General features: G+C 31.1%; 1 protein-coding gene across 2 annotated transcripts in view; it reads left to right on the top strand.

The window, feature by feature from the left end:
• Window positions 1–26,765, top strand: part of LOC118187321 (uncharacterized) — a 1,290,260-nt gene that overhangs the window by 1,223,492 nt on the left and 40,003 nt on the right. For both annotated transcript variants that reach the window (XM_085824924.1, XM_085824923.1), the window contains exons 21-23: window positions 13,467–13,581; window positions 15,492–15,598; window positions 23,863–23,965. In XM_085824924.1, the coding sequence (XP_085681050.1) occupies window positions 13,467–13,581; window positions 15,492–15,598; window positions 23,863–23,965 (325 nt within the window). The remainder of the gene's footprint in view (window positions 1–13,466; window positions 13,582–15,491; window positions 15,599–23,862; window positions 23,966–26,765) is intronic.

The raw sequence follows: 26,765 nt of genomic DNA, 5'->3' as shown, positions 1-26,765 counted from the left end.
TTATTAGTTAAATAATTTAATTAAAGCGAGAAAAAATTTTGATCGTTAAGATTTTTATATCAGGTGAAATTAATTGGGTTTCATCACTACGCAGTTGGAATAAGTTGTCTGTTAAGTTGCAAAGCCTGTTTTATTTTTAAATATTTTACCCGGTTATTTACTCATCTCATAACTCAAAAATTATAATGTGCAATAAGAAATTAGTAACATTTTGTTTTTGTAATTAAGTTCATATATGCTTATTGTGGAATGCTCTTGCAAAGTGTAAATTGTTAAATATTATTATTTTCTTTTTCTCCCCGGGGAGGGTATGTTATTCTTTCTTACAATGAAACTGATTATGCTTACCTGTATGAATTCAATATAATGTTAGATACTGCAGAATGTTTTGAAGAGAAATTGTGAGTTTATTCTGTTAAAGTATACCTTTTATTTTATTCAATTATTTCTCCCTAACTGATAGAATTTTCTAAAATATAAATTGCTTAAGAGTAAAAATAAATAAGCTTTTCTAGATCAATCAATGGTTAAATTTATTTTGTGAGCTCATGATTTTTTTACCAGTCTTTTATTCAAATTGATTTTTAGGGTTAATCCGGTATAAACACAACGCAAATGAAAATTTTATTTAGTACTAGTATCTTATTGTTGATTTGAGTTTTATTTGATTTGTTAGGGTCAACTTGTAGGATACCCTTTTGGAAAATTTAAGTTTCAAAATTTAAGGTAAAAGTTCAAAATACCATAACAGCACTGTGGGTAAAGCGATGGTATTTCATTCAGAAACATTGGCGATAAAATATGTTCCTGATAGTATTTGGAGTTAGTTAATCTTGACATTTTTTTGCACTCTTTATTTTTAACTTGCCATTAAAAGAAAAACCAGCAACAATCATGAATACCTTAGAAAAACTTTCTTTCGATTCTTTGAACCACGTACTTAAATTTTTTCTCCCCTTTTATGATAATAAATGGCTATTTTTTTGTTACAATCATTTAAATACACCCATGCTTCATCTATTGTGACAATTGTTTTCCATTTTTCTTTGGATAAATGTTTCTCATATAGAATTCTGCAGCGTATCCCGCGTTGAGCGATAGGCTTTGGAAGAAGACTATGCACATTGCGTGTTTTCGCTTTCTTAAGATTTAAATCAACGTTTATCATTTTTTTTACAGTGGACACCGAGCATTTTAATAATTTTGCAACTGTCCTTTGACTAGGAAGATTTTCTTTTAACGTTAAACAACGTACCTTTGCAATAGTCGAAGATGTCCGTTTTTAGCTTGGATACTTCTTTGGAATTTTTGTCCCACTTAAGGCTCCAATTTGACGTTTTTTTCCTTTCTTGTTGATGATATTACCTATCGATGCTTTAGATATCACAAAACCATGACTCTCACATCGTTTTTGGATAACGAAGTATGCATATTTCTCTTCGGAAAGAGCATAAATGTAGCCTTCGAACCACTGCTTTGTTAAATTCGCCATTTTGAATACAAACAAAACTTTCAAGCTATAGACGATAATTTTAACTTTTAATAACATAGTACAATTGCAATTATTTCTTTTGCAGCAAACGATTTTTTATTACCGCTTACCAAAATTGTCTAAAAAATGTGCGAACAGCCTCTGTATACCATTGAACTCAGTTGTAAGCAACATGTTCAATCTATGAAGCTTTCCGCGCTTGTTATGAACAGCAGTAAAGGATGTATAGCAGTCTGGAGAGTAAAGCAGCATTAGTATGAGAATAAAGCACTTCTGTTTCGGGTGAAAATTTGACAAGTTTTCACAAATTGTGTCCCATGGAACATTAGTGTTCCGCAAACAGTCACGAAGGTTTCGCGAAAAATTTATCAGTGCAAAGAAGAAATATTTCCTTTTTTAATGTAACAGGAAAATGATAAGTTGATGTTATGAATTTTTCACCAGCAGAGAATAAATTTGAGTGTTTTCCAACTTTAGATGACCTTTTTAAATGAAGAAAGGTTAAAAATAGATACCAAAATTTGCACCTAATTACTCAGAAAGAACATTGTGTAGCGTAACTACCAGAATTCATATATATATGCTTTATTAATATTTTAGATATAAAGAAGCTGTTATATTCGAGCTGAAATTTAAAATAATGCTAAAATAAATTTTAATCAGTATAATCCGATGTTTCTTAAAGTCTTAGTATCATAAGAATTCAACTTAAATAATATTTTCATGACATTTACAAAAATTTAAATACAAGTCATGGAAAACTTGTCCAAGTTAACAAGTTTATGAAATGCCAGATATTTTTTAATTCAGAATCCTTTCTGCTCACGGTGAGACCGTTTTCACAAACTTACACATCGTATTCTGATTTATTTTATACTTTTAAGCATACGCTTAGTAATAATCAATGTAATTAAAAATATTAGACTAGTATTAGTTAATGAAATAAAACTTGAATCTACCTTTCTTCAATTCGCTGTGTGAGATTGTAACAGTTTCAAAGAGCAATTGTATTTATAAACTATGTATGAGACAGGACTAACGATTATGAAATATGAAATACAAATTATTTGGTAAATTATATATTACAACATTTACATCAATTGCAGTTAATCCATTGTTAATATTTCTAGTGCCATGAACACGTGAGTGCCAGGAATATATCTTTACAGTGCCAGGAAGACCAACACTTCAGTGACTGCAGCATATAGAAGGTCTTAACACCAGGAAGAACAACACGATAGCTAAGGCAACAGCTATGAGAGCAGTTGATTTCGAAAAAATAATTAATTTGGAAATTAATTCCGGTATAACTTAAAGAATAATTGTTCAGCTAATTTTGAATAAGTTTGTTAGGAAAATATTCGAATTTATCAAAACAAGCTACTCATATTTTTCTTTCTTTGCGACTACGTATTTACGCTAGTCAGATTTTTCACATAACACTGCGACGAAATCCAAATATAGAAATGGATTTGAGGCTGAATCTGATATAAAATTTCAGGTCTCCAGCAGCTTTTAAAAGACAGGATTGAACAGGATTTTAAAAGACTCAATTCAAATACTCACACACAACGAAATCATTAAAAATTAAGAATGTTTTAATTGTTTTATATATGATGTTTCATTTAATTATTTTTAAGTGCTTGTTTTCATAAAATTAAAAAACTGAGAAAGTCTGCTTTATAGGTATGACATAAAAACTGGAATATTATTTTTTGTTTATCTATATATCTATGTTATTATTTGTTATAAGTAAAAACACAAATTTAGTGTTCTTTAAACATTTTGAAACTTAAAAAGGGTTCCGCGATGTGAAAAGTTTGGGAAACACTGTTCTAAATTAATACTCTCCCTGACCATATGCGTTGGTGTAATAGCATGCGTATCATGTAAATAATTAGGGTTTATGCTTAAGAATATCTTTATTTAGACAAATCTCAGTTTCCACATATTGCCCAGCAGGTATAAGTGGATTTCGAAAGAGATACTTATCTCTAGTGTTCCCGAAAAGAAGCAATATATGTTTACTAAAGAATGCTTGTAAATTTTATGACTCAAATTAATAAAAAATATGTGTTGTGAAAGTAAACCAATCCAAGTTTCATTTACAAAAGTTTTACATATTTCTCTTATTCCGTAAATAACGTCAGAAAAATATTTTCCTACAGTACATGTTTTAGTATACATCAGCAGTTTCTGAGATCATGTAAAGTTCTGAGCAAAACGCGAATATTTTGAAGTAAAATATCACATACTGAAAGGCACTGAGACTTAGAAAGTCAACTACTGATCATCAAACAACAAAATCCATATACAAGAAGCTCGGCTGAATACGTAAAATATAGTAACATTCAAGTAACTGTGATGTCTTTGCGCCATGTATATAACATTCCCATGCAGTCTGTCATTCTGTCAATATACAGAAACTCTTTTCGTTAGAAACGCGGACAGTGTTTGTGAATTCTAGCGAAAGATGGATGAGTTCCATGACATCAACAAAACTGACGACAAACGAAGTTATCAGCTGGAATTTCAGTGACTGCAGCATATAGAAGGTCTCTTAGGTGATTCCACGTTCCCAGTGAAGCTAGTTTACTTGAAGCTAGAGGCGCACCAGAGGTTGAGCGGTTAAAATTGAATACAATTAGTTCGATTCTGGCGAATAGGTTGGCTAAACGGGTATTCTCGTTGTTTCTGTCATATGTAATGCAATTACAAACCATTTTCTTTTGGAAAATTTTCCCTAGAAGGATTCCCTGGAGCAAATATCCCTTCACATTTTGCCTTATAAAAATATTGTGACTTACCTTTCTTGTGTGACAGCAACATCAGAACAAGTCCCCCGAATTTTGCCACGGCGAAGAACGCTGAAACTGATTCTGTCGTTGGTATAAGTCTTGGGCGCCTTACACGTAGATGACAGTATGACTTTATTTAATAACTTATTTACGGGGGAGGGATTGGTAGCAATGTAAAACTTGGAAACATCGTTTTTATTGGATGATTACGTTAATTCATGGTAAGTAAGTATGTATTCTTATACTAATTAAAAAAAATAGTATTTAATGCAATATAGCTGTTACACATTGCTTTCTAAAAGTATTAATTATCTCTTTGTGATAATATAATAGCTCTCTTAAATGATAGTGCGTAATGAAGGTTTTTGTTTTGGTTCAGTCTTACTTGTAGTTTACCATGAGGAATTAATTTAATTAACTGCGGTGAAAAGGAAGTGTTTCTGCTTAGTTAAACTTCTAAAAGTTTTTAGCAGTTACAATAATCATGCACTATAAGTTTAATTAACACTTTCCGTTCTTTTATTATTCTATGGTATTCATTATTAATATCCAATTTTTGTTGGTAGTAAATAACCCCACAGTATTTCCATACATTTAGGTTTTTTTTCCTTTATAATTATTAATTAATTACATAAAAGCCCTTGAAGATTACTTGCATAGGCGGGAATATATTCTCAGAGGGCATTCAAAGGAAAACCTTCGTATGGTCACAAAGAGAAATTGCTTCGTGGCATATACCAAACGAATCTGCTTCGTAGAGTGCTTTTGGGCCATTTTTCCGTGCGTTCTGAGTTACACATCAGTAAACACAAGGAAGCAACATGCAGTCCAGTCATTCATTTTCTCTGTATATTTATCAATTTAATGTAAGGGAACATAGGATATAAAGCAATTTCCATAAATATTTGTACTTAAGTGTTTCACAGAGTCAACAATTTTATGCCTTAGACTTCAAGTACAGAGTATTCCAAAAAAAGCGTCGAATTTAATATGCCCAATAACGTATATTCCGGGGCATAACGCGTGCTTTCAGTACAAAAAATAATATCGAAATTTACGGATGAGCGTTGTACGCCGAACAGAAAAATTATGGATTTTTAAAAGTAAGAAACGATGAGAATACAAGAATTAGATTTCTACATGCACTTAAATACTATTTATTTAAAAGAAATAACACACCTTATGAACTTAAACATTTTTCATTATCGGATAACATGAAAAATTCGCCATAAGCGTCTTCCGTTATATCTTCAGGCACATCACAAAATTCGGTTTCATTTTGAAGATTACTGATACTCTGGACCATAAATAAATAATCATCTTCCGTTCCATCTAGACTGTAAGACATACTACATTTTTAAATGACTTTTAAATTATGTCGAGTCTAATTTCATTCCATGCTTTCATGACGTAATTGGCCACCTTCTGTAAAAGTTTTTCACCTTCTAACACCCACGTATTCCACAGTCGTTTTAAATTTTCTTTGAACGGTTAATTGATACTCACATCTAAAGACTGAACTAAAGGCGTTAATCCCCCTGGAACAACTGCTATGTCTGTAATAACCTTTCAACAATTTCTTTTCATTATCCGTTAGATGGGATCGCAACATGTCCAAAACGACTTTGTGGGTTCTTTAAAGCAACAGGACGCTTTTGCCAAACATTTCTTATCCAAAATTTTACACCGCTTTTGTCCCTGAATCTATGGAAATGCCATTTGGAAAATTAATTTCGGCAACATCTTTCTTTTAAAAATAACTATGGTTTTTAATTTTGTACTGTCCGCTAAGCTGGAAAGCTTTACGGTGAGATAAGATTTTTCGTGACCTGTTGTTTTTATGTGAAACGTTTTTATTTCTTTCACATCATTTTCTGTGTCTTATCATATAAAACATTAATGGAGTTTCATCCATATTTTCAATAATTAAAAAAATAAGTGCATTTTCTTTTGCCTTCGTAGGTCAGTGACATACTTCTGGAAACTTATCAGTTTGTTGTCCAAATCTTCCAGAAGCCTTTGCGAAGCTTTTGTTTTTTCCCCGCAGAACTAAATTATTCCACGCGATAAATCGACTTCATCGACTTCATCAACTCAAATTTGCTTTTAAAGTTTCCACTTTCATTTGCATTCTTTTTTGCTCACTTTAAGGCAAATAAACGTGCACTGTTTCTAAACACAATTAGACCGTTCTGGCGATTTTTTAGGACCCAGTTGGCAAACATTTCTTCTAGGATAGGCCATTTCGTTACTCTTTTATACAAAGCATATTTATTCTTTAGCATATTAATTATTGTGATTTCATTTTTTTTCCTCTCACATATGGAACTTTTACCGACACCAACATCCTTCTTGCAGTATGAGTTTCATTTTCTTTCCCAAATTGAATTAATTTGCATTGAAATTTGAAACCAGCACTGTATTTGTTTCGTTTGGCAGAAGCTATATATTTACTACTAAAAGTAATATTAGATTTACTGTATTAAAGCAAATGCGATTTACTGAAGCCTTTGATGTTCACTTCAAAATCACAGCTTCAAATGACTACAGAAAGAGAAAAAAAACTGACTTCTAATTCCGCGAATTCTTTGAAATCGGAAGTTCACGTTTACGCCAAATTATGTCCCTTTTTCCTTGAAACCCTTAAATAACATTCTCGTGCACGACTACATTGAATACAACCTACCCTCTCTACAGAATTATTTACTCCTTCAAGGATTTCCCCCACACATATGTTATTCCTCTTACCACTTGTCAATTCAGCATATCACTTTTCAAAAGCCGGGGGGAAAATCTTAGATTGAATGACGTTTTCAGAAAATGGAAAATATTTTTGCATACTTTCAATAGGTAAATATTCCTATATAACAATGAAAAATAAAAATATGTCTTCTGTGACTTGGTGTAGGGCATATGTCTTCTGTGACTTGGTGTAGGGCATATGTCTTCTGTGACTTGGTGTGTGGAATCCCTAGATGAAATTCGTAATCACTTTTTCAGGTATATGCCTATAGTGCACTACCCCTTCTAAAACTGAGTTAAAATTTTTCGAAATAAATTACGTGCCATAACTTAAGAGAAAATCAAGCTCTATGATTCGTTTTAATGTAAGTCTTTAAAAAAACGATTTTGGAAAATTTAAAGAAAGTAACCAAAAAGCGTCTAACTAAGGATCAAATGTGCAAATAGTAGTAGTGATGTAATAAAATAGTTTTTTGAAAGGCGAGCACTATTTTGTCTTTTTTGGACACTGGCCACCACTTCCGGCTTTAGGCCTATGAAAGGATGGAAAATGAAGCTTCTGGAGAAGATTAAGAGGCATGGTCCTATCAAAGAAGGGACCATGCCTTCTCCGGCATTCGAACCCGGGCCGTTTATAATTGTAGTGGGCTCTCCTAACCACTATATCGTCTAAGCGGCTTTACATTTATACTGTGTAAAGCTATATACAATCAAATAATCACGATATGAAAATGAAATGCGCAATATGCATTGCTATTCACATATAACTTGCTTTGAATCATTATAGTCATAATTATAAATTTGGATTACAGGATTAAATAACTTGCGCTGCCTGGTATGAAACTTTTTCAGCAAATGGTAGAAGTAGGTTCTGATTTGAACAATATTTTAGTTCCTCGTGCATCTTACTATTTCTAACATACCAGGGGCGGTTTGTGATCTGACGTACAACACAATTCTGAGCAGTCTGTAATTGTTTCCTGCTGGTCTTGCAGCAGTAAGCTCAAACTGGGGACGCATAACAGACCATGAGAAGTAAGGCAAGTAAATTTGCGAAATGAACTTATAAAATACTAGTCTTACCTCGTCAAATCAAACACAATATTCTAAAATTAGAACATTTACCTGCCGTTTAAAAGCACGTAGAAATATTTCTTTTCCATTTCCTAAGAATAGAGTATACTTTCGGGGGGGGGACATATTAAATCCGTAATATAACATATAAATCCCTACACATAATCTCGTAATATTAAAAAGAGATGCTAATATCTTTTTACGAATAGTTAGATAATGCATAGTTCCATGCATTTTCCCGCGCTTTTGCATGCATAATTCTATTGCATTATATAATATACGCATTTTAATTCTACTCTATTTCAAATCTAAAATTTTCAAATTTCGTCTCAAGACAATGGTTTGAATGAATTTATTTTAACTCGCAAAACAAAATGAAATTTCCTAACGTCTTATATTTATTTATTTATTTATAAAATGCGAAATTTTATCAAGACATACGTTACGGGGGTTCTTGCGTATTGTCGTTAAATGTTATTTATGCTACCAAAAAGGCAATAAATTCTGAAAAGCTTTTTAAACTATTTACTTCTTCGAACGTCGTACTATAAATTTTGAGCTCCTCCCGGATAAATTGAGTCCGGCCATTTTTCATCATCCATATTAGCATCGGCTGAGGGTTTTTTTTTTTTTTTTTTTTTTGACATATAAATATATGTACAAGTGCGGAAATTATGCAACCACTTTTTCTTATTTGAAGCTTTCGAAAATTCCTAATGCAAAATCCCTGAAATTTGTTCATTTAGTGCTTTTTGCTGGGAATTTAGGCATCAAAGTTATTATTTCCAATTTTCTGCTTCTTTGAATTATTTGTAGCATTTTGCTGTTGCTGTTATTGATGTTGCTTATTAATAGTCTTATTCTTGGCATTTTATGAAAATCTTCATTTTGCTTATACATAGTGCTTTCGAAATGCTAAATAAATTTCAAAATTAAAATTTGAATAGTGTGAGCTATAAAATTCCTTCTAATTAATTTTTCCTCTAAATTATTTATCATCCAAACTGAGCATTCTTAATTTCGTTTCCGCAAATGGATTCTACTATTTGAAGTTAGCCTGTTCTAATTCTTATAAAGCATTTATTTTTTTTACTTTAGCATTTTATATTTAATAATTCCTTTTCTAATATGTATTTATTAAGTCTTTCTTCCCAAATACGCGCGATATTTGTCAGTCGTAAACTTTAAATATGAGTTGTGTTCGTTTACCCCCACTACGAAGCATAACTTGAATGTCAGCTGATGTGGTTGATGACCATGGAAGGCTTATTCAAAATGATATGTCAACACTTCAGCATAATTTTGTCTGAATCTTTTTGCTTGTCTCTAAATTTCTTCTGTTCAAGAACGCTGCAAAGAATCAGTTTGTGTCAAACATAACTAATTGTTTGATTAGTTTGTTATTATTACAAACTTATTTTAGCAAACATAAACAAACAATACTAAATAAACAAAAATTAACAATAGTAATGTTTTGAGCAAACAAATTAGATAACAGAAATTTTAGGTTAGTTTGTGTCAAACATTGCTATTGTTTAATTGCTTTTGTTTAAAGAAAGAAAAGATCAAAATTATCTGCTCCGCATTATCAGATTGCTGCATACCCACTGGAGAGTAAAGAATGAACTAAATTTCAGTAATTTAGATTTAAGGGGGAAACTTGAAAAATGGACCTTGTTGATAGGACGCAAATATCTTTAACACTTGTAAGTATGATTTTGCTTTGAATGCATCCTTGAACTATTTTTTATTTAAAGAAAAAAGTATTCTTCCAGGGGCAACGGATAACAAAGGTTAATTAATACGAACCCATTGCACTTAAAACCCTGGATGCTGTTTGGGATTTGAAAGTGCTACTTTTCTACTCAATATGACAATGGTGGCCCTTTATATAACCCTTTATAAAGTTCCATAATTCGTGATACTGCTAATTTGAGTAATTGTTTCTGGGAAAGCGAAATCTACGATAAATATGAGGAAAGGTTATTTTCATATTAGGCAAACAACTGTGAGTTAAAGAAACGTTCTGATTTTACATTTGCAATCAGCACACACAGATACATTAGATCAGCATAAATTATTCAATTAGCGAATTAATTGTTCACCAGTGCATCTGGCTAATAAAACTTAACTTTTTGAATGTTAAATAAAAGTCTAATTCCTGTGGACTATTTCTTAGTGATTTCAGATTTCTTCATAAAACTTTCCCATCACTCAAGGATTTGAATAACCATATCAGTGCAAGCAACAAAAAATTCTGAAAGAATCCAGACTTTAATGATCTCCCAAAAGAGCTGTTTTATATGGTTTATCAGTAGTGATTATTAATAGAGGTCTCCTAGGTGGAAGAGCAAAACATTTGATAGGACACTAAATGAATATATATATATATTTAAAAAAGACCAAAATATCTCCTGTTTAGTTTAAAAATGGAAAACTATGTAACGTATTTGTATAAAAGTAGTTATTGTTTTTAATTAGATATCTCAAGCATTAAATGCGTTTTTCTTTCAATCAATCAGATTAAAAATTTTAAAACTAATATTCTTAATAACTGCATTTTTAAAATAGTTTAATTTGTTATTCCATAACAGACAGCTCCAGTTTGAAATTGTGTTTCGAGAATAATATCTATTTTGAGCTAGTTATAGTTAAATATGAAGAAATTTTGCATTAGAAAAAGCATTTTGGTTGACTTCATTTCAGTTAGTTTTCTTTCTTGTAACGAGCGCACAAAACTACAACTACACAACAAAATTACACAAGAATCATCATAAATCACGAATTAAATAAAATCACTAATGATCAGTATAATCAGTTTTATGTGACACTACGTACTTAATGATGAAACTCAGAAACCAATGATGCAACTTTAGTGACTTCCACGAGCGGCCTTTACTTAATTAAAGTTAATAACAGTTGTATAAAGTAGAGATAATTTGGTTTCACTAACTTTACTTATTTTCATCACGTTAGATTTTGGATTAAGACAACTTAGAATTTGCTAAGCATTAATACTTACTACTAGGTGCCTTTTTCCCTTAAAAATGAAATCTTTTGCATCCCTAGACAAATAAAAGCGAAAAACTAAATATTCTACAACGGCGAAGTTGTTTACTAATGGGAATAGCGAAGAGGTTTTCTGTGGAATATTATTATACTAATCACATTTGTTACTATTCACGACATTAGGGCTGAGAAACAAGCAACATCAAACTCAATTTTGCCTCTCCCTAAACTAATATCTTGGTGAAGAATTTGGCAAGAATTTATTCCTGAAACTAGGCTTAAAAAACATTACGTTGTTACAAAGTATTGAGTCGCTTAAAGACCGATGAATTTTGTTGTGCGTCGCTCCATTTTTTACTTCGTCAGCCTTTTACTAAAAATGGCTAACCTCTGTTTTGTTAATGGGTTCGTGATAATAATTTTCAGAACTGTTGCTCCTCTTTTTAACCTTATACTTTTTTATCTCTTCATCTTTGAAAAGGGTCTGTTTTAAATTTATATGAAGCGTATAACAAACTTGTAATGCATTATTTTGTATTCATATGCCCATCAGTGGTCGAGTGATTCAGTCCACTGAATACTGATAATTCGAACTTAGATAAACAGGTTGGCTGCAGGATTTGTTCCTGTGTTTTTTCTCCTATGTGTAAGATTAATTAGAGCAATTTCCTTTAAAAGGTCGTGCATGAAAGTAGCTGGGACTTTTTTTAATGCTAGTTGCGACAGCGTTGATGCATTTCATAAATTCGTACCATAATAGAAAAATTGCTTTTAATTAATTATTCTAATCAAATTACAGTTTGCAGAATGTCATTTATCAATCAGTGTTTGATTGGGATTTTTTCCAAACAATAGCTTTTTCGGTACCACATAATCATCAGAGTGCCTTACAGTCTGCCTGTAACATGTTATAATATAGGATTATTCAAAAAACGAATGAACCAATTTCGTGGCCTATGTTTTATATAGGAATGTAGTTTCAAACATCTAACAATGCAAAACGTGGTCCATTGGTACTGAAGCTTGTTTCCTCTATTTTGAGCGTTCAGATTCACTTGCAGCAATACAGGTGACGGAGGACGGGGACATTGTGTCTAACAAAGGTTAAAGCAGATATATGTTCCACGCCCTCCTCTATCTTAAACCGGCAGCTCTCTAGTCCCGAGAGGCCTGCATCGGGAATGCATTTGCTTCTTTGTGAAGTCTGAACAAACAAGGACCTCCTTCAAGGGCCTTGTATGCCTATGTACAAACTTGTAATGCCTATGTAACTCAACAACAATTGTTTAAATTATGTTGCTTGCTGACCGAGCCTTGGCCATGGTGGACAGATAATAGATTTTTTTCATCTAGAGGACACGCAGTAATAGCAAGCTTATTACCTTGATGGAGCCAAGCACTTCAATGACAATTCTTTAAATTATGTTGTTTGTTCGATGTTATTTAAATTTTGTTGCTTCTCCGAGCATTTTGTGGGACATTTCCACAATTGTTGTTGAAATGCTTCATGGTGTCAAGCGTTTCAACAACAATTGCATAAATTATGTTGCTTGTCATCCCGCACCTTGGCCGTGGTGCGCAGATAACAGATTTTCTCCTCCATAGGACACCGTATAACAGCTTAAGCACACAATAACAGCAGGCCTGTTGACCTCATGGGCTTCCACAGAGAGAGTGTTCAAGTGGGTTGAATGATCATAAACTTATAGATAGCTTGACTTGTGGACTTCCATGGGCTCTGCTTCACGATTTTCCGCATTTTTTTCTTGCAAAACTTGCGGCCGTCCTAAATTACTCCTTTTCACATAGAACTGCATTCTTTAAACTATTGAAAGCACTGCCGAATGTTCAAAAAATAAAGGACACAGGACGCCTTATCTAATACGCCATCATTCCGAATGTCCTGAGCTTTCATAGGGAGCGATGCATATCAAGTGCGAAACAGCGTCCTATTGGGAACTGTTCAGAATTTAGAAACCTTCTTTCTTAAATGATCAATGGCTCATTTTTTGAAGATGCTTAATGACTACTTCAAGACTGATTCATTCTTTTTAAATAACACTGTATATCATTATTCTTGAGTTGAATTTCATTTGCAAAAGCACGACACTCAACATTCTAGTTCCCTGTGTCAAATGCATATTTTGCTACCCATACTAATACATTTTGTTTTCAGATATGAGAAATGTTTTGAACAATGTATACTTTTTGTTTCACACTTAAACTGTTTCGTTTACTCAGACAGAAGATGCATCGTTGTCACGATATCATGGTTATTTGTTACTTAAAATATGCATTTACACCCATTAAAAGAAATTGTATAAGTAAATTATTATCTTTTTCTTTTCTAGAAATGTCCAGTTTTCCATGGAAGGTTGTCAACCAGTTCAGACTGGAAACTATTCCTTGTGTCAATGCAACCATGTTGGAACTTATGCTGTTTTGCTCACAACATATGCTCAACCAGTAATTTGACCGTTATCTTAATATTACATAGTTTGTTTTCTTAGTAATTTGTAAGATATGTTGCCTGTTCCTGTTCCTTCATATCCTATTTACTTTTATGTAAATTTTAACTTTTACCTTTTAGTACAGAGGGTGATTACGCATTATTAGAAAATTTCGGGGTCATTTAATTAATGTTTAAAACGTAAAAAAAAATTAATATTCTATCTAATAATCTTTTTCTGGACTACAAGACTGCATCGTAATTTTTTATGTCAGAAGGGCTTTTCAAAAAAATTAATGGCACTATAGATTCCCAGTCCCCTGCTACTAATTTCCAGAGTTTATCAATTGTGGTGGGTTTGGGCTTAGAAAGAGCTCTTTTCAAGAAATCAGAGACACAATAATTTATGGGTGAAACGTTAAGAGACTTCACATGAATACTTTGAAAAGGTATATATGAAACATCTCTGTCAGTCTTCATGTATTTAAGTATTGCAGTGGTACTTTCGGAAGTAAGATTTGTTCTTTTATCTTGATAAAATTTCTCTATTTTAAGTCACTAGGATAAAAAAAATGGAATTTTTCCTATAAATATTGGATTTAAAACCTTGTCTTGACTGTACGTTGAGTTGCTTTTAATAATTTTTCAGCTCTTCTTATTTTTAATTTCCCATTACAAAAGAATCCTGTGACAATCTTAAACTTCATATTGAAACTTTCTTTGTATTAAACCCATTGCTTCATGAATTGCTACAAGTATTTCCATTTATCTCCTGAGAAATAGTTTGCATACAGATTTCTACTAACTGATCTGCGTTGAGTCGCATGCTTCTGCAAAGCTGGAGAACATTGTTTTTTAGCTTTTTTAAGTTGTAAATCTTGCTTTCTTACATTTTTATTGTTGCTACAGATGGATTTAAAGCCTTTGTAATTTACTTCTGCGTCGGCGGAGTTTCTCTTGTTAGCAATGGTTTAATTTCAGAACTCAGGAATTTGTTCAGAGTCTTCTTTCCATGTAGATGTAATGATTGACGGTTTTTCTCTTTCCAATTAATAATCCAATAATGTTGCTTATTTGTTATTATTGCACATAGAAATTTTAATACCGTGTATTCCAGGTTGTTTTTTAATGATGGAATATGAATATTCCTCTTCGGAAAGCGGAAAAGCATATCCTTCAATCCACAGCTTGTTTAACATGTGACGACGTTTTGAAAGAAGAATAATTTTAAAAGAAGCAAGCGGTATTTCTCATTTCAAAATAAGTTGTATCCATAAACTTTTATTCTAAAAGATTTACTTTTCTATTTCTTCATCAAAACCTTTCTAAAAATCTGTAAACACCCTCTGCAGCAGTTTATAAGAAAGAAACCGTATTAAGGTTTTAAGGTTTATTTCTTATAAAGAGTTCTGCGCTTGTCTATTTATTGCAAATCTTTGGCATTTTATATTGTTTTGGCATTGGTATTCTGTGTAGCATTACATGCTAAAATCATTACACTTCTATAGTTTGCTGATCTTTAGGTGATGCATATCATGTTTACAGTATATACGGTATTTCTTAGAATCTAAGGCAATCCCTTTAACGCATCACTAATTTAAAAGTCACTAAAACTAGAATGTGGCTTATAATCGCAGATTTTTCCGTTTTTCTAATTATTATTTCAAAAATAATTTTTAATTGTTTTTATAATTTAATAAATTAAAAATTACTGCTCTAATATTTTTGTTCTTAAATAGAAGTTGATTGTTTAATAAATGTTTTTCAGATGTGTTTTAGTGCATTAATTTCAAATATTTTTTTAATCAAAATCTTTTTTTTTTTTTTTATATATATTCTGTTGAAGCAGAAATTAAGAGATGTGCTTTACAATAATTCTTAGAAATTAAAATTCTTAGATTTTTAAAATTATTCCCTAATATTCTAGGATGAACTGCAGTTCCAGGATGGATTTGAAGTTATTGCTGGAATAGGTTGTGCCATCTGTGCCTTTTTTGTTTGTCTTACCTTCTTCATTCTTCTAGTGTTGTGGAGGTAAGATTTTTAAGCTAAAACTTCCCCCCCCCCCGGTTTTGAAGATCTTAAAAAAAGAATTTCTTGAGAAAATATTATACAGTAATAGCTCAAGCTTTTTGTCTACGCAGGAAATAAAAAACTTTGCTTCAGGAGTAACTAACAAACTATATAACATAATAAACTACAAGCATAAAAACTCAAAATATCTTCATTAAAGTAAAGCACCAAATACAGTAAAAACAATTAAAAAAAACGATTTTCACAATTAAAATTAGAGTTTCTACGCAAAACAAGCAATTCGGCCAGGGGGCAAGCAGATTTTTCAGTGCAGAAAACTGCAAGTTTACTTTTAGCCCCATTCGCCAAAAAGATGCTGAAGAAACTAATTTTTAATTAATTTAATTTAACTCATTATTCTGATAAGTTTCAAATGTAAACAAATATGCCTGCTAAAATAATTAGTCTTAGCCGCACTTAAAGAACTTTTAATAATTCTACAACTATTGCATGCAGATTAACTAACGGCATAAATACCTTAACCGGAAGACAAGAACAACATAATTCAATCTATTTCAAAGCAAAAAATTCACAATTTATTAACATTTAAGAACAAAAATGTTGAGCTCACGGAGCAGTGTAATAAAATGGTTATATATATATATATATACGTTTGGTGCGGCCGATTGCAACCAAAGCGTGAGGTGCGTAACTGCATATTATAGCAGTCCTATATATAAAATTTCAACATTCTGAGGCTACTCGTTTTCGAGTTATGTGAGATGCATACATAAGTACGTACGTACAGACGTCACGAAAAATTTTCTTCTGAACCCATTTTAAATCTTTTCTGCAACTCGTTTAGGGAAAAAATGTCCTTTATTATAGATGTCACGCAAAAACATCGTTAAATTACATTCGATAGCGGTCAAAATGGATATTTTCGTTGAAATATGATATCCGAATTCTAAAGTTATAATTCTAACGTTATACAAACATATATAAAATGAAGAATAATTCTAAAGTTAATATTTAATAGTTTTATTCCAATAAATAGTTTTAAATTTAACAGTTTTATTCTATTTTATACTTTTAAATTTTAACTGATATTTTAAAATGTAAATTAAGTTTAAATTTAAATTTAAAATTTTACACTTTATTCCATTGAATAGGCTCAAATTTAATAGTTTTGTTCCATTAAATAGTTCTAAACTGAATAATATAATAGTTTTAGTACATTAAACAATTATAGATTTAAAAGTTTTGTTCTGTTAAAGAGTTCTAAATGTAACATTTATTAGCTTTATTCCACTGAATACTTTTAAATTTATTATTTAATAATTTTATTTCATTAAAATGTTTTAAATTTAACTGGATTATTCAATTAAATATATCTAAAGTTAATATTTAACAGTTTTATTCCTTAAGTATCTTCAAATTTTAAAGTTTCATTCCATTAAATAGTTCTAACTTTAACATTTAATAATTTTATTGCATTAAATAATTTTAAATTTAACATTTAATTTTTTTTTTTCAATTAAGTATATTTATTCGTTCTCTGGATCGAAAAGGGTTAGATGACCTCTACTGTCTGTTCCTTTAAAACAGGCATTTCGAGGTCGTGAAGGCGCTCCCGTCATTTTTGATCATAACATATATCACATCATCGCACAGAGCAAATTAGGGGATTTTATCAAATAGAAGGATTCGACTTTTTTCCGCAGCAATCATTGTCATGGCAAGTCATGATTTGGATGCAAAAATTGGCCTCTTCTAAAGTTATTGATTAACAGTCTAAAACACTAAAAATCGCCTCTTAAATTATCAAAATTAAACAATTAATAAAAGAAATTTTAATTATGAAATTGGAAAAGAAAATGTTACTTAAGTCTCTCTCCAAAATAAAATAATTTAAATCCTTCTCCGATAAAAAGAAGATCTTAGAAAATCCTTCTCCGCAAATAAAATCTTTCTAAGGAATTTCATAAATTTTGCAGATGCCAAACAACTTAAGATCGATTTATATATATCAAATCCATATGTTTCTTCCCTTTCAATTCGAACAAGAAAGTGAGCTGCAATATTCAACCGACAATAGATTACGTTTCTCACGAAAGCTTTCTTTTCTGTTCGCCATACACAGAATTGCGTATCATCTTTTTGGCAGCTACTCCGAATTCATTACATTTTTCGCAACATCATGGCTAAGGATATGAGGCGTCAGGTGTTTCTGCAAAGAGCTTTCTTGCATCGCATGCAGATGCAGAAAATCCGTGATTTAAAGTTCTTAAAATCTGGTATGTTGTTGAAGACGAACTTCTATTTTATTCTCACTCTTCTTCAGTTGAATAAGCGCATTTAGACTACTTTTCACCTAAGCTGCATTGATGTCTTATTTCTTTTCTAGAAATTTATATTTAGTTCACTCATGGTGTTTGTCGCTATGGTCAGAAGTTTCCATCTATTTTTAAATTATTTCCTTGTAAGCTATCGAGTTCAAATTCTGTACATATGCCATTTATGGAGGAAAATACTTTGTAGGGGACCGATCTTTTCAAAATCCGATTTAGACCTTTATAATTTAATTTTTCGCATGTACCTCTGTTTAACGTACAAACTAAAAATATCAGAATTTTACTGTTTGCAACATGAAATAGAGCGTAAAAAAAAATTTTAAGAAAATTTATGTAAATTTGTTATTTTATTTCTGATTTTTTTAACCCCAAAAGGGCGTTAAACCGAAAGGGCTATTAGTCTCGAAACAGGATTTACGTCGTCCGCTATGAACGGTAGTATCATTTCTTCATTTGTTACCATCAAATATTATCGCCCTGCATTATTTTCAAAGAAATTAAATAGAGAAGAATATGCATGTATGTATGTACGTTCCTCGTCTTGTAAAAAACGACGGTACCTAGGACTATCAAATTTTGAATAATAGTCCTCCACATGAACATTTATACCTGGAAGCTCGACTTTTGAATTTCTAATTTTATATTTCATATTTTCTAAAACTTTTAATTATATTTTATTAACAAACTTAACGACTTAAAAGTGAGCAGTGGCAACAATGTGCGGCATAAAACATATTTATCTCTAGCGCGAGATAGTATATTGGAAATTCTAAAGATATACTGTTCCTAATATTTTGTATGCTGTAGTTTTAATAAATAAGTTTAATAAGTAATAAAAAAGTTTTATATGGTGTAAGAACATGATATTTAATTAATAAACTTAACACGCAAGAACTTACTAAAAAGAGACAAAAAAAAAAGTTTTGCAAGCCATCTCTAAGAAAACTGAACATTGATATAATGAAACGACAAAAGACTGAAAAAACTAGAAAGCCAATCCTTAACACTGCATCGGGAATTCTAAACATATGCTGCTATACTGCTTTTAGAATTTTTGTAATTTTGCTGATACATATATGGCGAAAGTGCGAACAAAATGATGCTTAATAATAAAGCTGAAAAACAAAAAGAAATGAGTTAGCAGAAGTAAGTGCAAAATCAGACTACTAGATTGCTAACTCAGCGAGAGCGTAAAAAACTTTAACGAAACACTTTTGTGCGCCCGTTAAAATATGAAACCTTTCAGATGTTTTTCGGTTGTAATTTGAATTTGTTGTCGAAAGTAAAAGAGTGTTTTTTCATCATCAAAACAAATTTCGCATTTGAAAAATTTAATTTACAATATGCCATTGATACAAAAAAGATAAAACTAAAATAAGGTTAAAAAAGAAAAAATTATGAAATGAGCTCTTATTAAAATTTCATAAAATAATTAATGGACTAAAAGAAAAATAATTTACTGTATGAGAAATTAAATAATTCTTTTACAAAAGCCATCTGCAATTTGATATCGTGAAAAATGAAAGCTTGGACATCCAGTTAACGAAATCGAATTGCGTTGTCAAAAGTATTAGTAAATTTATTAAGGGCGAATTCTGTAAAGAGAAATATTTTCTCTCGTGTTCCCATGATATTATACGATAGATTATACTTTTAACTGATAATGTGTGACTGAGAATTGAGACTTAAGAGATGAATTAATTTTTAATAGACAATACTTGCTTGAGATTTAAAAAATGAAACATTAATAAGGTAAAAAGTATATTTTTTATAAAATAAGTTTTTATTTAAAACTCATAAAATTATTAATTGAAAAACAAAAAAGCAAGTTATCGTATAATTTCATGGGAACAAGAGATTAAATACGTTTTACAAAATTCCTCTACAATTTTATATCACAAATAAAAGAATTTATAAATAAATTAATAAATTTATGAATTTGTAAAAATAATGCCTCATACTGTTGACAGTGCAATTTATAGATTTTTTTTATTTGAGCATCCACGCTTTTATTATTTATCATATAAAATTGTAGATGAATATTAGAAAGATGATATAATCTCTTTTCTCATGAAAATGCATGACAAATTATTTTTCTTCTTTTAATTCATTAATTATTTTATTAATTTTAAGTAAAAGCTTATTTTGCGAAAACATTTGTTTACTTTATTTAATTTCCTTCAGATAGCTTGTTAAACCTTTCTGAACCAGCAGTCGCCAACCGGAAGTCCGTGAAAACGTTTTGATGGTCCGAAGAAAAATTGGGACATTATTTATATTTTTATGAAGATTCAGTTTAAAAATAACGAGTAACAAAACCTATTATGGAATATGGATTATACTCTTTTTTTTTAATTTAGCTGCTACTTTTAGCGAAATTCCATCAATGAATTTAGCAATTTTTAGCTACTTTCGCAGGTGTATTTAGCGACATTTGAAAGTGAGAGTTGGCATCCATGAATATGCTGCTGTTATCAATAATAGCGTGAACTGGAATTCTCTTTCTAGAATTACAAGCATATGCTATTGTAGTCGTTAATAATTCAGTTTTGCTTCATGCCAAGTTGATGGATTTTTATGAGAACTATCTACATTCTTATCAGTGGAAGTTTCTGTTTTTGTTTTGTCTGACTGTTGATCAATGGCGCTACTGCTGAGTAAGCGTGATTATTATGTTTACAGTAATTAAAAATTGGCGGCATAGCACTTTCAGTTTATTGATATTGCTTTGCGTTTGCCAGTTTGTTCTTGCTTTTCGTGAAGTTCTTTTTCAATGATATGGAAATGTAAAGCTTTCTGTATAAGAAGGTAAGATTTTTGTACTTTTAAAATAATTTTAGTGTGAACGAAATATGTGTATCAGTGAGATGTTAATAGGCTTTTAATCGTTACTCATAATCAGGGTCGTAGCCTGAATTTCCATAAAGGCATACTGCTGAACAACAAATGTTTCGAAAATTACATCAACAAATGAAAATTAGAATTACATGTATTGGAAAGTTGAATATTGTTTTTGCGTATTAATATGTTGTTTTTAAGATCTAATTTAAGTTTTTTCTCTTTTATTCGTATTAGTGTTCCGCCAAATATAAAATTATATATGTAGTGGTCCGTGAAGTTCTAAGGTTTGACGACCGCTGAACGATACTAAACCAAAACTGTTAATTATATGATGAAATACAGGATGATCATATTGCCTGCGTTGTCTGTAAACATTATTTGACAAAGATTTTTGATAGTATTGCTTTTTCGAGGGAAATGTCCAAATGCTCCAATCACAGTCACTCAGAGCATTTACCTTAATTATCAATTGAAATGCAGTTATTATTAATAAAACTCAAATTTCTAAAAATTTCGAATTACTAAACTTTAATATCAATTAATTTTATAATACCTAGTTTTAAAACTAGCTATGGCCCAATGTTTGTTATAAACAATAACAAAATGCTTGCTCCTAGCTGTGATAGGGAAACAGTTTGTACATATAACGCTCCCTCTTGGATTACCAAACTGTGCAAATATCCCAATATAGAAAGCGCAGAATACACACAATATGTGCAAGTCTTTTAAAACTCTGTTTTAGATTTCTAATAAATATCATGCGTTTTGCTAAATAGTTTAAATTTTTCGCGTAAATAAATAATAGCGTGAACTGGAATTCTCTTTCTAGAATTACAAGCATATGCTATTGTAGTCGTTAATAATTCAGTTTTGCTTCATGCCAAGTTGATGGATTTTTATGAGAACTATCTACATTCTTATCAGTGGAAGTTTCTGTTTTTGTTTTGTCTGACTGTTGATCAATGGCGCTACTGCTGAGTAAGCGTGATTATTATGTTTACAGTAATTAAAAATTGGCGGCATAGCACTTTCAGTTTATTGATATTGCTTTGCGTTTGCCAGTTTGTTCTTGCTTTTCGTGAAGTTCCTTTTCAATGATATGGAAATGTAAAGCTTTCTGTATAAGAAGGTAAGATTTTTGTACTTTTAAAATAATTTTAGTGTGAACGAAATATGTGTATCAGTGAGATGTTAATAGGCTTTTAATCGTTACTCATAATCAGGGTCGTAGCCTGAATTTCCATAAAGGCATACTGCTGAACAACAAATGTTTCGAAAATTACATCAACAAATGAAAATTAGAATTACATGTATTGGAAAGTTGAATATTGTTTTTGCGTATTAATATGTTGTTTTTAAGATCTAATTTAAGTTTTTTCCCTTTTATTCGTATTAGTGTTCCGCCAAATATAAAATTATATATGTAGTGGTCCGTGAAGTTCTAAGGTTTGACGACCGCTGAACGATACTAAACCAAAACTGTTAATTATATGATGAAATACAGGAAATAGCTGTAAATGAACATTATCAAAATCTTTAGAGCATTCAGTAAAATAGTACTAGAAGAAAAGTAAGTAAATTACTGCCTTTTGCGAGTTTAGCTTAGATTATGTATAGTAAAGCACACAAGGCATATATGTTTAAGGAAGGGATGCTTCCGGGGAAAACATTTTTAGGGCACTGGCATGTATTAATTTTATATTTGGTCAAACCAACAAAAGCCAGACATGCAGCTAGCTATTCGGCTGCCTTCAAACTCGGTTCAAAGACTATCAGAGGTCTTAAACTACTTAACCAAATGCTGGGCTACAGCCTTTTCAAAATGAAACATTTCATATTAAATTCGCGTGTTCTTAGTTTCTTTATAAATAACATTTATGAGTACTTGGATAGTTATCCACCAAAAAGCGCTAAATATTCTTTTAAAAAATCTGCATTTAATATTGAAAAAAATCGCTGTGAAATATTTTATTGTCATTACAAATGTACAGAATATTAAAAAATTCGGTATTGTATAAGTGAGCTAAAAACTAAACAAACAAGGACAAAAATCATTTTTAGCTAAACCATGTAAACAAAAGAACTCGTCGCTGAGGTACGTAACACACGGATTAGAAGTGAACAATACGATCTTGATCTATCCTTTCCGCAACGATCAATTTCCCCTATGTATCGTAAAGCATCTTTAGCCATGAATTTTTTTCTACACAAATAATATTGTTAGTTTCCTTACCTAACATTTCTCGAATTGTCCTTTCGCTCCATTATTCATTTGGGAATAACTGTCCTGCCCTAACATCTTTCCATTTGAATTGAGTATTTATTTGTTATTTGTATTATCTTTTCTCTCGTATTACCTTTTGTGGGAACATAACAGTAATTCTGCCAACACTAATACTTCACATATCACCTCCAAATCCCCGTCCACGTAACTGATTTTTTTTTATGTTTGTTACTTTGTTGCAGTAAATTTATTACTGGTTGTTTTCGAGCTTAATTTGTTAGTTTACAATGGCTAAGGAGGAGGGAAATGAAAATGAATAGCAGAAAATATAACCAACACTAACAAAGCTTTTATAAAAAGTTAACCTTTTTCTATGCGCTAAGTGTCGAGGGTTTCGAAAGATATTTCATTTCTCAAAAAATCGCATATTCAACTGGGGCAAAACTCAGCCGAGAAGCAAAGATAATGTTATGACTTTTTTGTTGAAACTTAACTCTTAAAATAGTGCATTCTTAGTGAAATCAATACATATTATGTATTTCTAATAAGTTATTTGCAGTGTAAAAGAGTTTCCTGGTTCAACCGTTTATCTCCACTAATAGTTTTCCTCTTCCTGCTGAGAAACGATATATCGAGGCTTTTATGAGTTGAAAATAATTAAAACTGAAAATAAAATAAACAATTTAAAATGAACCCGTGTTAGTCGGAAAATGGTGTAAATATTACAATTTTTTACCTAAATTCCGAATGAATTAATTTCTTATAAACTGTAGTATTGGATAATACTACAGTAATTTAACAATACCTATCATGTAAGTATTGGAACTAATTTCTTAATCTTATTATCATTTATATTCTTCTAACAGGAAAATAAGTGGAGCTATTACGGCCTTGAAAGTTCAAGTGTGCGTCGCCTTGCTTGGAGCTTATGCAACCATTCTAAAAGCCCTTCATGAATCCCTCACAAAGGTAAACCTTCTTCTTTCTGCAGTAAAATAATTTTTCCTTGTTTACTTGCTCATTTTTTCGATGCATAACAGCAAATATAAATTCAATTCAACTGCAGCGTGCAACTTACGAAGGCTTCGCTTGGGAAAAATCATCGTATTAAATTTAAATCTTACTGAAAGCATTTGTAACTAAACTTCAAGGTTCAACAAAACATCAAGGTTCCAACAAAACATCAAGGTTCCAACAAAACATCAAGGTTCCAACAAAACATCAAGGTTCAAACTTCAAGGTTCAAAATTTCAACGAACTAGTTTATTAGTGGCATATAAATAAAGTTTTACAATCAATATCAACAGCTAATGTGAACTGGCCTTCAATCTTAAAAAACTGGGAATATTAAAGACAAAAATGAAACCTTAAACATATGTGCTAATTTTTGTTTGCAAACGAACACGGTGGATTAAAATCTAACTCGCGAAGAATGCAGTATTAGTTTCAGCTGTGTGATGAAAGTTTAAATTGGTGGGAAATTTAGATTTCGCCATGCGTCTGCACAGTGCTGGAGAGGATACGAAGCGTGCAACGCTATATAATACTGCAGTAGAAGCCAATTTTTTGGTTATTCATTTGACTCTTTCTTTGAGCCAAGATAAGCTTTTCTAAGCCAAGATCATTAAGCCTTTCTTTGAGCAAATAAAACATTTAGTATATATTGGGTTCTGGTTATCGTCCTTGTGGCCTAGACGAGTAATTGTGGTTCTCTCCAGCTTGGTGAGGCGATGGGCGATGTTATGCACAGAATCCTGACAAGATGTAGCTGTCGAAGACAAGGATGGGATTAAGAATCCAGAAGAATGTTCCGGATAGCATTTACTATGGAACACATGGAACTTACAGCCAGATAGAATTACAGTCAGGTACCTGCCAACCTAATGTAACGTAAACTCAGTATGACCCAACTGTGATCATATTCATGTTCTAACCTGTTATCCATTTTATGCATTTATCATACATAACAAGATGACATACAGCTTGTTCATCTTTATTGTAAAGTTCAAGGAAACTATCCATTAAAGACTTTTATTTCACTTTCATCCACTATACTCCTTTGGTAGGCTACTACGTCTTCTGTTTCGCAACAACACTCAGCAGCCCCAAAACAACAGATAAAAATTATTTCATTCCATTTTTCTTTAAAATAAAATAAAAAGCTAAGCTGTAAATGAAATGTTAGCTTTCTCTTTCGAAATATATTTCTTACATAAAATTTTCTAATTCCTTTATTTCGAACTCGAAAAAAAGTGTTGTTTCAAATGTGCATACTACGTTTTTCGTTCAAAGTGCTATTATCTGTAAATAATAATTGCTTTTATATGTTATCATCTGCTTTATTTCTTCAGTTCTTTAAATTTTATTGCTTGTATCATTTATAAAAAATTAAATACCTGCCTCTTAAATACTCTGTAAAAGCATGTTCAAGGAAAAGGTAATTTGTTTAAAGAAAATAAATAGTTCAGCACAGATAATGGCCCAGGAGACTAGCATACTTAAGCGAAACAAAACTTTAGTAAAGGAAGAGAAAAAATATAGCAATTCCCTAGGCGAATAGCGAGCTTTTAAAAGTATTTTTATTTTATAAACTGTTTCTTTCTGTGAAAATAAACTGCACTTTCTAGCAGAAATGTCGGCAACAAACCCTTGTCATCGGATTCAGAAGAAGTACCTGCTTCACATTTTGCATACTGGAATTTTATTGAATAAATGAAGCAAAAATACAGTCAACAGTTTTATTTACTTAAAGCCATTTTGACTCTTATTTAACCGTAGTTTTAAGAGAAACATTTTTGTCCGTTTTTCTTACAGTGAAGCAATATTTTTCAAATAAAATATTCTAATTTTTTTAACCGGTTCTCAAGATGAACCCGTTCTTAATTTTAGATTCAAATTAGAACTTTATTTCAAGTTACTTTTAACAAAAATTGCATACTTTGAAACCTCGTTTAAGGAACTTAATTCTTGTTTAACGAAAACATTTCTTATCGTAGTATTCGTAATCGGACTGGTCAAAATATTTTTTTTAAGAAACATATTTCTGAAATGTAAAGCATTTCTTTATTTTCATGTTTGTGTGCATGGCAAAATATTTCAAATTGTGTAAAAATTTAATTTATACCTTGTAACTCTTTTAATTGAAACACACTTTCTCCACTAATTTTACTACTGAAAGGACCTATAACATTAGTCTGAGTAACTCTGGCGTATTTTCTATCGTACTTACTACTGAAAAAAAGACTAAAAGAAATTTTCAGTTTTCTTGGTTTTCAGCCAATCATTTATCGACTTAAAAAATTTGAACCACTGGTGTTTCGTAACTCTTCTTTCTTCGGAAATTATCATTTGGTTAAGCCTGTCTTTGAATTGTGTAGTACATTTAAAATTAAACCTATGTTATGCGTGTTAATATAAATAATAGAACTCTCAAATGAAATATGAAGCAGAATGTATAATATTATAAATTGCACTAAATAATATTGATGTCACCAGTGGCCAGTTTAGGAGGATCGGTATCTACAACACAATGCTATTGTATCTTTGCTGGTTTTTTTTTTTAACTTGCTATGTTTAACTATCTGTCTCAACATGGGGACGTGTTTGTTTATATCTTCGGCAGAGAAAGCTGCTAGATGAAGGACTCCGTTATATGTTCGAAATTTGTTCTATGTCTGGACACTGCAACTTCTGAAAATCGTTTTTAAAATTACAAAGACATAAAAACTGCGTGCTGATATAATAGAGCTGCATAGTAGATATTCCAGTA

Source organism: Stegodyphus dumicola, chromosome 10, assembly GCF_044657685.1.
Source record: "Stegodyphus dumicola isolate Sdum_Otavi_A_Nest chromosome 10, ASM4465768v1".
In the NCBI taxonomy this organism is placed as follows: Eukaryota; Metazoa; Arthropoda; class Arachnida; order Araneae; family Eresidae; genus Stegodyphus; species Stegodyphus dumicola.
The sequence above is the reverse complement of the archived record's forward strand: the minus strand, read 5'-3'. Positions and strand labels throughout refer to the sequence as shown.